General features: G+C 34.6%; 2 protein-coding genes across 5 annotated transcripts in view; one reads left to right on the top strand and one right to left on the bottom strand.

Moving 5' to 3' along the window:
* Positions 1-582, bottom strand: part of LOC108686450 (complex III assembly factor LYRM7) — a 4,962-nt gene extending 4,380 nt beyond the window's left edge. For both annotated transcript variants that reach the window (XM_018191765.1, XM_018191766.1), the window contains exon 1: positions 470-582. In XM_018191765.1, coding sequence (XP_018047254.1) covers positions 470-493 — 24 coding nt within the window. In that variant the 5' untranslated portion in view covers positions 494-582. The remainder of the gene's footprint in view (positions 1-469) is intronic.
* A 5,272-nt stretch (positions 583-5,854) lies between these two features.
* LOC108686461 (brefeldin A-inhibited guanine nucleotide-exchange protein 2) lies at positions 5,855-15,149 on the top strand. Of its 3 annotated transcripts, none has more exons than XM_018191791.1 (13): positions 5,855-6,013; positions 6,196-6,400; positions 6,489-7,831; positions 8,691-9,131; positions 10,051-10,328; positions 10,798-11,172; positions 11,258-11,759; positions 11,845-12,140; positions 12,366-12,538; positions 13,167-13,387; positions 13,476-13,679; positions 13,778-14,358; positions 14,435-14,981. In XM_018191791.1, exons 2-13 carry the CDS (start codon positions 6,274-6,276, stop codon positions 14,979-14,981), a joined length of 5,088 nt encoding a protein of 1,695 aa, XP_018047280.1. In that variant the 5' UTR covers positions 5,855-6,013; positions 6,196-6,273. The 3 variants fall into 3 exon arrangements, with proteins under 3 accessions (XP_018047280.1, XP_018047279.1, XP_018047281.1); XM_018191790.1 differs by having other exon boundaries at positions 6,098-6,400; XM_018191792.1 differs by lacking the exon at positions 5,855-6,013 and having other exon boundaries at positions 6,274-6,400; positions 14,435-15,149.
* Positions 15,150-15,519: the final 370 nt, after the last annotated feature.

The following is a 15,519-nucleotide window of genomic DNA, read 5'->3' as shown; positions in this document are numbered from 1 at the left end:
TATATATATATATATATATATACATACATATATTTATGTAGATATTAAAATATATACAAATAAATATATACAAGTCATAGAAAGAAGACTAAAACATAACGTTTCATATGCAATATATATTTCATATGACATTGTTGTCAGCAATTTCCCACCACTTCTCGATATTACAAATATTATTTTCTTTCAGATCCAAAAATATTGTGATATGAATTTTTTAGATTAATTTAAAAACTTAGTTAGATAATAAAAACTCAACATATAATCTGATAATTATACAGTTTGGCAAGCACATCTTAAAAATTAATAAAATTAGGCTTATTCGACGCGTTTTTAAATGATTTTATTGATTTTTGAGATGTGTATGCTAAATTGTATAATTACTAATAATCTAAAAATATTGATAATAAACACACAGTAGCCTTAATATAATTATTATGTATAGAATAAGCATTAACTAAACATAGTTAACCTCTCGTCTTAAAGATTCGCCCATTTACGAAAATTTTTGCACAATTATTGCTTGTTCTAATAATAAAGGTTGGGTAAAAAGACACTGTCCACCACAAAATTTACTAAAAATACACTGAATCAATCTTTTTATTTTAATGGCATCTGTCTTCTTTAAGGACTCCGCACAATAAAAGGAACTGGAAACAGAGAATAGAGAAAAAATTTTAACCTATCAGAAATCATGTATTGTGAATACACAGTTTCTGGTAGGTTGAAATTCTTCCCAGCAAATGAGAATGGATTAAAATGGATTGAAATTTTGTTCTATCCGAATGCGTATTTTAAATATTTTTTTTTTAGATTTAATTGGATTCAATTAGATTCAATTGGATACAATTGGATTGACAAACTGCATTTCCTATTCAAAATTTTGAATTTTGAAAACAATATTCACAATATGTGTGTTGTGCACAGAAAAAGTTAATATTATTTTTAGATTGAAAAGCACAAAGATATGCTCCATGCAATTCCTATGAATAAATAAAAATTTTTCATTCAGAATTGAAAAACATTCATTTTAACATTCGTGAATTAATATTTCTGAAAATCTGAATCCATTTCAATTCATTTCAATCCATTCTCGTTTCCTGAGTTATTCTCTGTTCTCTGTTCCCTGTTCCTTTTATTGTGCGGAGCCCCTTATACAATCTATAGGTCTGTTGTTTATTGCTGCACTCTGAATCGATGCAATAAGTAAGGTGAAACTATTATATTAGTTTCACTTCAACTTATTGCAATAAGTTGCACTATTGCTACTTATTGTACTAGTTCAAAAAGTACAGTAATAACGGCTCCTGCACACTGGACGCGGAAACGTTTGTCATGCAACAAAATGAGATTTGGTAACTAGAATTCTCGATATAAACGCAACCGAGCATATTTAAAGGTTATAATTAATCGATCAAAAAAAAATGATGACCTGTATTTACATCTGTCATTCCGCAAATGGAGTGCGACTCCTACAACAGTATTGTTTCTACTGACTACAAAGAAATACTGATCTGAGTCCTTGGAGACTTGGAGTATACATATCAAGATTTAAAAATAACGAAACTAGAATCCTAGAAGACTATCCGTAGAAAAAATGACAGAATCAATCAAAAATCGGGATAACGGTTGCGCTTCTCTGTTATTTCTAGGATCTCCAGCGGTAACCAATGAACACCTTAGGAACTGTAAGCTTATTGGCTACCGCATTACATTTTGTCGCACGACAAGCGTTTCCGCGTCCAATGTGCAAAAGCCATAAAAAACAGACTTTTAAGCGATACATGATGCTTGATTTTCTGTTGGATTGTCAGCTAGATTAAAATTTTGTCATCGTATTAGCTACGATCGTATTGGCTGTCAGTGCTAGCATCGTAACGGTGACAAGATTCTAATCCAACAGCAATTCAGCAAGAAAACAAGCATCGTATGCCGCAGTTTATTGGTTGGAGACATCCAGAGGGTGCCGTCCCATTCATAGAACTATAATTAAGACACTATAATATAAGTATTTGCATCCGCCATTTTTAGTTCTTTTCTCATTCTCTTGCTCCTTTCCTCAATCCCTTGCTCTCTCTGTCCATTCCGCCGCTAAACTAAAAAGATTGAAGAGAGAAAAAAGAGGAAGGGACTAAAAATGATGGATGCGAATATATATTATAGTACTCTACTATAATATAAGCATTCGCATCCACCATTTTTAATTTTTTCCCACTCTGTTCTCTCTTCAATTTTTTGTCTTCTTTCTTCAATCTTCTTGGAGCGTTTTTTTTTTGAGATACACTAGGTGCAGTCTCGCATCGCACTAGTTGCATGTAAGTGCTACACTCATTAAAGTGATGCACACTATGGTGTATAGTACATCATTATTGCGCTAAAATCCTGTTCCCGCTTGACTTCTATTTTCAAATTTTAAATATCATACTGGCTCTACACCGCCTCTTGAAAACGATGTAGCAAAATCCCATTTTATGCATAAAATTTGCACTACACTAGTCATGGAAACATGATACACTAGCCTAGTTTCCGAGAGTTTAAAATCAGAATGGAAGAACCAACCAACTACAAGTATTTTCCTCGTTCGATTGTAACAGGGGAACTATTCGACTGCAGTTGATTAGTTCTTATATTCAGATCCGGATTAAACCCTCAGTGGAAACTAGGTCACTGTCTGAGTGTTGCACTAGTAAACAATAATGCCAGTCAAGAGAAAATGCTATTAATTTAGCGGCGAAGTGGAGAGAGAGCAAGGGATTGAGGAAGGAGCAAGAAAGTAAAGAGAGAAAAGACTAAAAATGGCGGATGTAAATACATATTGGATGTGTTTCGATATACACTGGCAGTACTGAAAAATTGTTCCGCTATTACGACGCAGCGCGCTGTACAGTATCTAATTCCTTCAATGACATCATAAATGATAGCCATATTGCGACTATTGCGGCTTTCGAGGTAAAGTAGTTACAGTGCATGATGTCATTTAAAGAAGCACAACGCATCGAAATATTCGATCCAGGAAATACAAAAATATATACATTATATTTAATTGCAGAAAACATATATTCATTTTATCGAAAATGACTCTTAAATTCCACATCTAAATATTCACTCTTAAATTCCACATCTAAATATTAACTGATGTGTCCATACAGTTTTTAATACGAGGTCAAACTGCTTGAATTGGTGATTCCGTAATTAGTTCATCTTCTTCAGAAGTACTATCGTTCTTGCTGTTTCAAAATTTATTGACAATTTAGTAATTTATCCATGTCTGTTTACACTACTGCCAGTCTACTGCAAAGCCATTTCGAAATACAATGTTACAATAATGCTGATAGTAATTTTGGAACGGCTGCGGCAGTGCACTGTTGTGACGTTATGATGGTTGTCAGTAAAAAGGGAACACATCCACTATCGCACTAATGCACACACACAGACAGTGTACCGTGGATGCGTTCTTTTTGCATGAGTATTTAGTGGCATGGAGTGCAGGGTATGTTCCGTTTCTCCAATACACTCCAGTATTAGTTTTAGTAACGGAACAGATTCGCAGTGAATCCATGCAGTGAACATGGATGACAATTTAAAATAGACTGAATTACAAATGCATTCAATAATTACTGTTACATTTTCTTTTTTGACAAAAGAAGATTTATATTTTTCGAGCAGCACTTACAATCTTATTCTACAGGAAAAAAAAAAAATAAAACGTTTTACCAAAATGTTCAAAAAAGATGTTTAATATCTATTTCTAAAATATTAGAAATTTAACAAAAATTTTATAGATTATTCTTACATATGTTCAGACACTTATAACATAATCCGAAATCGATTCACTGTGAAGCAATTTGAAGTTATAAGAGTTTAAAATATAAAGATTTTAAAGTTAAATTTGAGATACTGTCACTATAAAAAATTTTTCATTTTTTTCAGAAATAATTAGCAATAGAGATTCAAAAGTACATTTCTGCATTTTAGTTATGAGTGAATGATAAGATTCTGTCTACAATCTTTATTATTCAAATCATGAAAACAATACATATTCGTCAAAATCAAATTTCAGAAATTTTTTGCTACAATTATATATACAAAACATCCTTAAAGTTCGTTATTTTTACTTTTCTCTATTTATCTTGTAAGGATATGACTAATGTAAACTTAACGTCTATCATAATCTACTATTTTATATTCAAGAATTTAAAACGTTATGAAAAATAGCAGTAATATATCAATATATTAATTTTTCAATATTATATAAATCAAAGATTAAAAACTGATATTCTATAGCGGTATACACAAAATCGAGAGCCAAATACCAGTATTGAAATTCATACCGTTAAATACCAGTATTCAAATTCATAATATCAGTATACGCATAATTTTTCGGTAATAGATTATATCGTATATATATTATATAATACATGTATATATGAAATGTTAAATTAAAAAAATTTTTGGATATTCTGAGCATCCTACTTACGTATTTTTAATTCTTACATGATTTTGAGTACACTCGCTTCAACCGAATGATTTCAGTTTCGCGCTACAATACATTAAATGCATAAGCTGCATAAACTGCCTCAGCTCGAGAGGTGAGGTGCAGTCTCATGCATCAGAAGAGGCGGGGTCATGCAATTGGCGGTAGGTTGAATCATGCATGCAGCGAGTGTGCAGAAGAGAAACAGAACGAACTTCTATGCTTCTATGCGCATCATGCAAGAAACGAAACGCACCTCGTGTTTCCATGGCTAGTGATAAGCGAACTCATTTGATGTACCGTAGTGTTGTTAAGCCTTATATCCACGATGCTAGAAATCCATCCGAGATCTTGGATAGAGGAAAAATTAATAAATTACATTTGAACAATTTGATCACATGACTATTGCAATTGGTCAATTCTTTCTTCATCCGAAGTCTCGGATAGATTTCTAGCACTATGGACACAAGGCTTTAGACAGGCCGGATTTTAGATGCATGCGCATCAAATGTAGCTTCAGTAACATACCGGTTACTAGTAAATATGTCAAATTTTTTCAAAAATGTATAGAAATATATTATACATATGTATTTATATATATGTATTTAGATATGTATACATAAGTAAAATATGTAAAATATATTAAAATTTTCAACATTTTCAATCTTAAGCGATTAATGACTAACGATCACGGTATAAGAATAATAGGTGATTCCTCGCCCATTTTTGCCCAGAAAAGCTGTGACGAAATTGAGGCAGTTCAGACATGTAACATTAGAGGGCATAATGGTCTGACATCTAAATGGCCTTTGCAATCTTTCCAATTCATAGTCATTCAAGTAGCATTTCTTTTTATGGTTAAAATCTACAGTATATATCCAACTTTCACGATTTTCCTAATTGTCCCACCAATCATGTGTAATAAATGTACTAATAAATAATAAAATTGTTTATTATGTTGTCACTTACCTTAATCTTACTCCTGTCTCTTGAAATTCCTTGGGAAAAAATGTTTTATATAATTTTGTATAATTATATATAATTATATATAATTTTTTAAATACATATATAATTTTAAATATATATATATATATAATTTTATATAATTATCTATGTATAAAATATTTTTCCTGAGGCTTATGAGGTTAAGTGTTATACTTATTAAATGTTATACTTATACGCCACCTGCTGTTCAACTACGGAATTTCTTCAGGAAAATCACAGTGATTTTATATGAGTGGAATCACCTATTATTATACCATATCCTCGAATTTGATCTGGTTTGTTCTGTTCTCCTTGTTTTTACTCTATGAGGTAGTCCTACACATAACTGTATAACTTATGCTTGAATTTTAATCCATCAATTTGCGTCAGTTTCTCCGACCATGGTTGTCTTCATTTATTGAATCTTGTTTGAAAAGTGCTGACGGGCGATGTCATAAGCCACGTAATATTTTCGAATTCTAGAGGAAGCCGCGATTCGCGGTGCTATTCTTAAGGAATTGTTCAGGACAAGAAATTGATGTCGTTTCTGTCACTTAGGTGAGTGATCTTATACTATGTAATTTTCCTCAGCTTGTATTACTCGGCGACTCGGCTCACCGGATGCCTGTGTAATATCTTCAGATTCGCAAGAAAGAATTGCGTAGTAATAGAGAAGGTGGCGAAAGATGTTGATCAGCAGCCAGCCGTGCAATCTAGTCATATATATTATCATTCACTAGCTTGTTCTAATGTTGACGCATTGAGGGATAAGCATTGAACGAACGTGGATTTCGAGCTGCCGCGTGGGGAGTGGGGTGATGATGCAAAATAATTCCAAGACCAGAGAGATGTTTATCGTCCGAGCCTTGGAAAAGATATTGGCTGATCGAGATGTCAAAAGATCACACCTCTCACAGCTCAGGAAATCCTGCGAGTCTGCGCTTGGTAAGGAAGTTTAGCATAATATATGCAACTTATAATTATAAGTAACACTGATGACTAAATTTGTTGTTTTTATATTTCTATCTTGCAGAGGATCTCCGCAATGAGATCAAAGATGTACCAGCTGTGCAGGGTGAAGAGGTAACCTCAAATGCCCTTCCACAACCCAAGAGTGATTCAAATGTTATTACAGCTGAGAAGTACTTTCTGCCATTTGAGTTAGCATGCCAGAGCAAGTCACCACGTATCGTAGTGACAGCACTGGACTGCCTGCAGAAGTTAATAGCATATGGCCATCTTACTGGCAATGTACCCGACTCGACGGAGCCTAATAAGCTGCTGATTGTACGCATTGTCGAGACAATTTGTGGCTGCTTTACTGGTCCACAGACTGACGAAGGTGTACAGCTGCAGATTATTAAAGCCCTGCTGACTGTGATGACAAGTCAGCATGTGGAGGTGCATGAGGGTACAGTACTGTTGACAATTCGTACAGTTTACAATGTTTATTTGGCATCACGTAACCTGGTGAATCAGACAACAGCACGCGCAACCCTTACGCAGATGATTAATGTGATCTTTGCGCGAATGGAGACTCAGGCAGAGGAAGATAATATAAGAATCGATGGAGAGCATCAGCAGGAAATTCCTATCATAGTGAATGGTGAAACTGAAACTGAGTTAAGTTCAGAAAATGTTCCTGGTAATGATTCTGTTGATCTCCAAATAATTGTCAGAAGTATCCTTGATGATGTAGTGAAATCCGTGGTACCATTGGAAGAGGAAGTCAATCTGGAAAATGGCAGTCCTGAAGACAATGGTGATGAGACAGTCGCTGAAAATGACAACATGGTAACTGCCAAATTCACTCATGTGCTGCAAAAGGATGCATTTCTGGTGTTTCGTGCTCTGTGCAAGCTCTCTATGAAACCACTGCCAGATGGCACACCTGATCCAAAATCACATGAGCTCCGTTCCAAGATCTTGTCGCTTCAGTTGCTTCTGGGTATCCTGCAGAATGCCGGTCCGGTATTGCGTTCCAACGAGATGTTCGTTATCGCTATTAAGCAGTATTTGTGCGTTGCACTATCAAAGAATGGTGTGTCTTCAGTACCAGAGGTGTTTGAACTATCATTGGCATTGTTCTTGGCGCTGCTTGCACGCTTCAAGGTGCACCTGAAGATGCAGATCGAGGTATTTTTTAAGGAGATCTTTATGAACATCCTCGAGACTTCTAGCAGCTCCTTTGAGCATAAATGGATGGTTATACATGCACTTACGAGGATCTGTGCAGATGCTCAGAGCGTCGTCGACATCTATATTAATTACGATTGCGATCTTTCGGCAGCGAATCTCTTTGAAAGGCTTGTCAATGATCTTTCTAAGATTGCTCAGGGTCGTCAGGCTTTAGAGCTAGGTGCGTCACCAAATCAGGTACGTTATAAGCGTGAAAATGACAAGATAGATATATGTATCCAGTATTTTTTTTTCATAGAGTTAAGAGTTATCAATTTTATTATCACAAACAATACTGTTTTATGCTAATGAAGTGCTGTTTTAAATATTTCAGAGCTCAGAATATCTCTTTTGTATCTAATTTTAAATGAAAAAATATTAGGTTTTGTAAATTATAATTTTCATTTTTTTCCTAAAAAAAAGTATAAACAAAATATAATAACAAATTGAAGTAATAATTAGTTTAAGAATTCTTTTAATTAATAGAATAAAGAATAATATAAATCAAAAGCCATTAGGAGTCAGCGCTAGAACAATATTGCGCAAAAGTATAATAATAATATAAATATAATATACAATAATATATAAATATACATAAATTTAATCGATTCTTGTTCAATAAGTTGTTTAGCATCGATTAAATTTGTATATTTATATTATTGTGTATTTGTATATTTATGTATATTATAGTTTTGCGCAATATGATTCTAGCGCTGACTCCTAACGCCTCATGATTTATATTGTTCTTTATTCAAGCAAAATACAGTTATTAAGACTTTATGCAAAATTTTGCAAAAATTTTCTTTATGCATCAAACTCATTCAAAGCTTTAATTAATAGAAGTTTCAAAAACTTACATGGTCAATATTTGATATAATAACGGAAAATATATTGATAAAAAGTAAAGTTGTATTTCTTTATAATTAAAAGTGGAAGAGTGAATAAAAAACTTCAAGAATTTGTTTAAATCTTTCTCCTTCCCTGGATATGCCCATTATTTAGTGAATGTTCTTCAACAAAACGATATCTAAATTAATATAGTATTTTGTCCTTCCAGGAGAAATCTATGCGCATCCGTGGTCTCGAATGCCTTGTATCTATTCTGAAGTGCATGGTGGAGTGGAGTCGAGATCTCTATGTGAATCCTAGTGTACCGGCAGACCAACAACCGTTGTCAGATTTACCAGATACGGCGCCAGAAATCCCATTGCCACGTTATGGCAGCGCCGGCAGCCTCTCGTCGGCCAATTCCAGTTTAATCGGTAATAAGGAGGTACCAGATTCGCCGGAGCAGTATGAAGTGCAGAAACAACAGAAAGAAGTATGGGAGACTGGTATCGAGATCTTTAGCCGAAAGCCTGGCAAGGGCGTGCAGTATTTGCAGGAACAAGGATTGCTTGGTACTTCGCAGGAGGACGTAGCCAGGTGGCTGCACCTGGACGAGCGGCTCGATAAAACCGCCATTGGGGATTTTTTGGGTGACCATAATCATAATCAAGTAATGAAAACAATTACAATTAATAGATTATATTAATTGAATCAATGAGTGCAGAAAGGGGATAAGTCATTTATTAAATTTTTTTAGTATTAACAAAAAACTGTTTAATTTTAGTTAGTCCAGGAAAACTAACAAAATTACTTTAAGAAAATTAATTTAAATATGACATTTAATAATGTTTTTGAAACATTATGAGTTCCTAAAATGCTTGTTTATTAATTGAAAAACTAAAACTTCAAGATTGGATTCACTCTTTTTGTACTCAAAATTCCTTCTGCATTAAAAAAATTTAAATATAATGCGCTATTAAGATACTTTACTTATCTGAAATTGTCTCTTTATATGTTAAAAAAATATAAGATAATTTACACAAAACAATTTCGAAGCATTGACTATTAAAGCATTGATAAGATACTTTACTTATCTGAAATTGTCTCTTTGTATGTTAAAAAAATATAAGATAATTTACACAAAACAATTTCGAAGCATTGACTATTAAAGCATTGACTATTAAAAAATCTTTCTAATTGCTTTTTAAATTTAATCATTGATCATTCAAAAATCTTAAAAAAACTATATTTTGACGAGATGTAACTTTTCAATTTTTCCAATCTTGCAAGTCTTGTATTTATTTCCTTTTTATACTCATTGTTCATTTTCAACATCTACTTTATGCCCTTGAAAAAACCTGAGAGTATTTTGTTTGCATCAAAAGTGTAAGATTTAAAATTAATGGAAAGAAATTTATTTTCGAAAAAAATTGGACTCATTTCTTTTCTGCACACTTGCCGATTCAATTATAAATACGTAAATATAAATACGTAAATGATTTGTCAGTTTTGATCACTTTATGATTGCGTGATAATTATGTTAATAATTAATTTAGACAGTGACTAATTTTGTATACCGTTTATTGCAGGTAATGTACCATTATATTGACCAAATGAATTTTGCCGATCGCGATCTAGTAACCGCGCTCAGATATTTCCTGGAAGGCTTTCGGCTACCTGGCGAGGCACAGAAGATCGACCGATTGATGGAAAAGTTTGCTAGTCGCTATTGCGAGTGTAATCCTAATAACGGTCTTTTTACGAGCGCGGATACAGCTTATATTCTTGGCTTCTCAATCATAATGCTGACCACCGATTTGCACTCGCCGCAGGTTAAGAATAAAATGACCAAAGAACAATACATTAGGTACGTTCAGTGGTTTTTTGTGTTAATTATAATTTACAACAATTTAAATTGTGAGCAGTAAACTTTAAAATTCAGGACATTCTTTAGAAAAATTTTTATGACCAGTGTCATGTTCGAAAATGTCGACAGTTGCTACGAGAATATGCAATAAAAAAAATAGGAATTTTTAAAAATATAAGATAGCTTCCACCTGACATTAAAAACTCAGTCCGAGATCAAATTATTATACACATCTCTAATATAAATAATACTTAATATAAATAATACTTTTAATAATATTCAGAGTCCTGAAATCTATGAATTAAATACTAGTAGCAAGAAAGTTTCTGAAAAAACAGTTATAAAAATATTTAATATATAATAATTTATGATATTATAAAAATAGTGATTGTGCTCTCTATGTATTTTTTTCATACATATCTTTTTAATTATAAAAAGTCTTTTCTTATTCTTTTCTTTCATTCATCAGGCTTAATCGGCGCAACAGTGACAATGAGGATCTTCCTGAGGAATATTTGTCTAGGATCTACGACGAAATTGCCGGCAACGAGATTAAGATGAAGTCGAATCCTAATAATAGCCGGCTTGCCGGAAAACAGTTGATTTCTAGTGAAAAAAAGCGACGGTTGTTATGGAACATGGAAATGGAAGTAATTTCTACGGCGGCGAAAAATTTGATGGAATCTGTCAGTCATGTTCAGGCACCGTTTACTACAGCGAAACATTTGGAACACGTGCGGCCGATGTTCAAAATGGCCTGGACGCCGTTTCTCGCGGCCTTCAGTGTTGGACTTCAAGACTGTGATGATCCAGAGATTGCGTCGCTCTGCTTAGATGGTATCAGGTAAGAAGAAAACATAGAATGAAGAAAGACAGATTTAAAACATGCTATACTTTCGTTGTTTTATATTACTTATATGTTATTTTAGATGTGCCATTCGCATTGCCTGCATCTTTCACATGAGCCTCGAACGCGATGCCTATGTACAAGCTTTAGCGAGATTCACTTTGTTGACGGCCAACTCCCCCATTACCGAAATGAAAGCGAAGAACATCGATACTATCAAGACTCTTATCACAGTAGCTCATACCGACGGTAACTACCTAGGCAGTTCATGGCTCGATGTCGTTAAATGCATCTCCCAGCTGGAATTAGCACAGTTGATAGGCACTGGAGTACGGCCACAATTGCTGGGTCCACCGTCAAAACCGCACTTCCCCTCGCCATTAGCAAATTTCGGCAGTCTCGCGCACTCTGTCAATTCACACCAAACCAACAATCTCAATCTGAGCTCTTTGGATCCTAGTGTGAAGGAGTCCATTGGCGAAACTAGTTCGCAGAGTGTCGTCGTAGCCGTTGATCGTATCTTCACTGGCTCGACGAGACTCGATGGTGATGCCATTGTCGAATTCGTCAAGGCTCTCTGTCAGGTATTTCTTTCTTAAGTTCAATTAATGATTTTTACATGAATATGAAATTATATAATAAATGTTTAATAATGATAAATAATTTTAGGTATCCCTTGAGGAGTTAGCACACCCCACGCAACCGCGCATGTTTTCTCTTACGAAGATTGTTGAAATTTCATACTACAACATGGGTCGTATTAGGTTGCAGTGGTCTAGAATCTGGCAAGTCCTCGGTGATCATTTCGACAGAGTGGGGTGCAGTCCTCGACAGGATATCGCATTTTTTGCGGTGGATTCTCTGAGACAACTAGCTACCAAGTTTATCGAAAAGGGCGAGTTTGCCAATTTCAGATTCCAAAAAGATTTTCTTAGGCCATTTGAACACATCATGAAGAAGAATAGGTAATTTGATTCTTTTAATTAATTAATTTTGATTAATTTAATTTAATTGCAATTATATAAATTGTATAATTCGACCTGTTATAATTTATGTAAAACATTTTTTATAACATAACATCAATTTATTGGGATATGTTAAACGTTTATAAAAGTTTTACAATATATTCCAAATTTTAATATATCTAACAATTGTTTAATTATGATGTAATTTAATTAAATGTGATTTAGGTCGCCTGTGATTAGAGATATGGTTGTGAGATGCGTAGCGCAAATTGTTCATTCGCAAGCACCGAATATCAGGTCCGGTTGGAAGAACATTTTCAGTGTTTTTCATCATGCGGCCAGCGATCGTGATGAATCTGTGGTCGAGTTGGCCTTTTCCATGACTGGCAAGATTATTAGTGAGTTACATTTTTGTGTTTACTTTAAGACAGTTTAAGAGATTAGTCACTATGTTTTTGTCTATGATTTTTCTCTTTAGTCATAATTTAAATTGAAATATTTTAAACAGATAATGTGTGTGTGTTAATTCTGTAGTCATTATATCATTATAGGGTGAGTACATAAAAAGTCTCAGACTGATGAAATATCTCAAAAATAAAAACATTTTCAGAAAAAATGATTCAGATAAAAGTTTTAGGGTTTAAAAAGATTTATTTATTGATCACATTTGTTTGATCCTGAACAACATTCAATAAGCGTCATTTTAGCCATCGATCAGATATTTTAGATAATGCTAACTCATTAAAACTTGAAACTTGAACTTAATGAAAATGAACTTATTGCAGTCTTTTAAAAAGTTCTTGACATCACTATTAAATTCTGGAATAAAAAATAAGGTGTCCTATTAAAAAAAATCAATGTTATTCTTGATCTGACATTTAACCATTCAAGGTCAAATAGTGATCAGTAAATAGATTTTTTAAAACCCTACAATAATATCATTTTTCCTAAAAATGCTTTGTTTTCGAGATATTTTACCAGTTCGGGAATTTTTATTTGTACAATTTGAGTGTAATTTTTTCTCAGACGAGTTATATGCAGAGGACTTCAGTATTATGGTGGACTCTTTCCAAGACGCCGTCAAATGTTTGAGCGAATTTGCGTGCAATGCGTTTTTTCCGGACACTAGCATGGAGGCAATTCGGCTAATACGTTCCTGTGCTTCTTATATCGATGCAAATCCCAATTTATTTGCCGAGGGTATGATGGATGAAAGCGGAATGGTCTCTGAAGAAGATCGAGCTTGGGTATCGTTATCTTAGCTTATTTATTAACATTATTAACATTATTTATTAATTGCTTGACGCAATTGTTATCTTTTTTTTTTTTTTTAAGGTGAGAGGATGGTTTCCACTGCTGTTTGAATTATCCTGCGTTGTGAGCAGATGTAAGTTGGATGTTAGGACACGCGCGCTGACAGTATTATTTGATGTCGTCAAAACTCATGGTGCATCCTTCAAGCCTCATTGGTGGAAGGACCTCTTTCAGGTTCTTTTTAGGATCTTTGATAATATGAAGTTGCCCGAACAGCATACCGAAGTTCGTATAATTTCCGAGTTTAAAAAAAGAAAATAAATGCACCTCTTCTGATATTATTTGAACACCTAAATATTTAAATAATCTATTAAATGTTGCAGAAAGCTGAGTGGATGACAACAACGTGCAATCATGCACTGTATGCCATTGTGGATGTATTTTCACAGTTTTACGATATCCTGGGTCCTTTGTTGCTAGAACAGCTCTATTTTCAGCTTCTCTGGTGCGTTCAGCAAGATAACGAACAGTTGGCACGATCGGGCACCAATTGCTTGGAAAATCTGGTCATTAGTAACGGCATCAAATTTGACGAGCAGACTTGGCAGAAAACTTGTCAATGTGTCTTAGACATTTTCGAAAGTACTTTACCGTCTGCGTTGCTTACATGGAAACCACATTCACCAAACAAGGAATCGGACCTTGACGTGATTACCGGTGAATCCGATGGTTTTCATGTTGGTATTTTGAAGAGGAGCAACAGCGCACAAAGCTTAAATACTGAGATCTTGCCGAAGGCAAAGCTTTTCTCCGCGTTGCAAATTAAGTGCGTAGTCCAGCTTGAGTTAATACAGACTATCGACAACATTGTTTTTTATCCGGCGACATCGCGCAAGGAGGACCAGGAGAATTTAGCGCTCGCGCAAGCCGATATGTTGAACGGCAAATCGTCAGAGCTTGTAAAGTGAGTGTCCTGTCATTGCGTCAATATTTTAAAATTGTATAATATACAGTTTATATGGAATGCAAATTGCTTTTAGGGCTGGCGCTGATCAGCAGAAGGAGGAACAAGGCATGTACTGCGCTCTGACAACCAATCATCTCCTGCAGTTAGTAGAATGTCTCCTACGGTCGCATCGCTTCGCTAAGAGTTTCAATTCGAATCACGAGCAACGCAATGTATTGTGGAAGGCCAGTTTTCGTGGCAACATGAAACCGAATCTATTGAAGCAGGAGACGCAATCGCTTGCTTGTGCACTGCGTATTCTCTTTAAAATGTACAGTGATGAGGCGCATCGCACAGATTGGTCCAAGATTGAGGCGCGACTGGTTGAGGTAGCATGCGAGGCTCTGGAGTATTTCCTGGCGCTCGCCAACGAGGCTCATCGCGATGCCTGGACCCCGATTTTGCTGCTGCTACTCACCCGAATCATCAAGATGAACGATCACCGCTTCGCGATTCATGCCTCCACCTGCTATCCCTGCCTCTGCGAGGTTATGTGTTTCGACCTCAAGCCCGAGCTCAGATCGATATTGCGCAGATTTTTCCTCAGGATCGGGCCAGTCTTCAGAATTACACAACAGTAGTGATGGATTACCGGACAGGTATTCAGGATCGTCTCGAATAGGGTCGATCAATCGATTGATTGATCGCAACATCGCTCGTAAAAGAGACGATATTGTATACCCGTCTCTATAGCGTGGGCGATAAGATTGTAATTAAATGTAAAGCGCGGTTAGATACTTTAACTCGTGTTGAATTATTTATGTACGATTCAACGACTTTCACATATATTTATATACTGCATCGAACTTTCTTAGCATGTCTTTTTTATATAGCATTGCACATAACGCTAAATGTGATTCGGATTTTATCATGTCTATTTAATGTACATACATATTCGTAATATATTAATTGCATTAAATTGAGCACATAATGATTATGACATTATAATCAATAAACTTGTAATATAATTGAATGTTTTATTCATTATTATTTTATTTATATTAATAAACCATTAATAAGTAATGTTGATATTCTCACACAATTAGTTAAATATGCGAATACACATTATACCTTCATAAAACGTTTGTCGCAAAAATCGTTGGATCGTATATGAACGAT

The sequence above is a fragment of the Atta colombica genome, unplaced genomic scaffold (genome assembly GCF_001594045.1).
Source record: "Atta colombica isolate Treedump-2 unplaced genomic scaffold, Acol1.0 scaffold181, whole genome shotgun sequence".
In the NCBI taxonomy this organism is placed as follows: domain Eukaryota; kingdom Metazoa; phylum Arthropoda; class Insecta; order Hymenoptera; family Formicidae; genus Atta; species Atta colombica.
The sequence above is the reverse complement of the archived record's forward strand: the minus strand, read 5'-3'. Positions and strand labels throughout refer to the sequence as shown.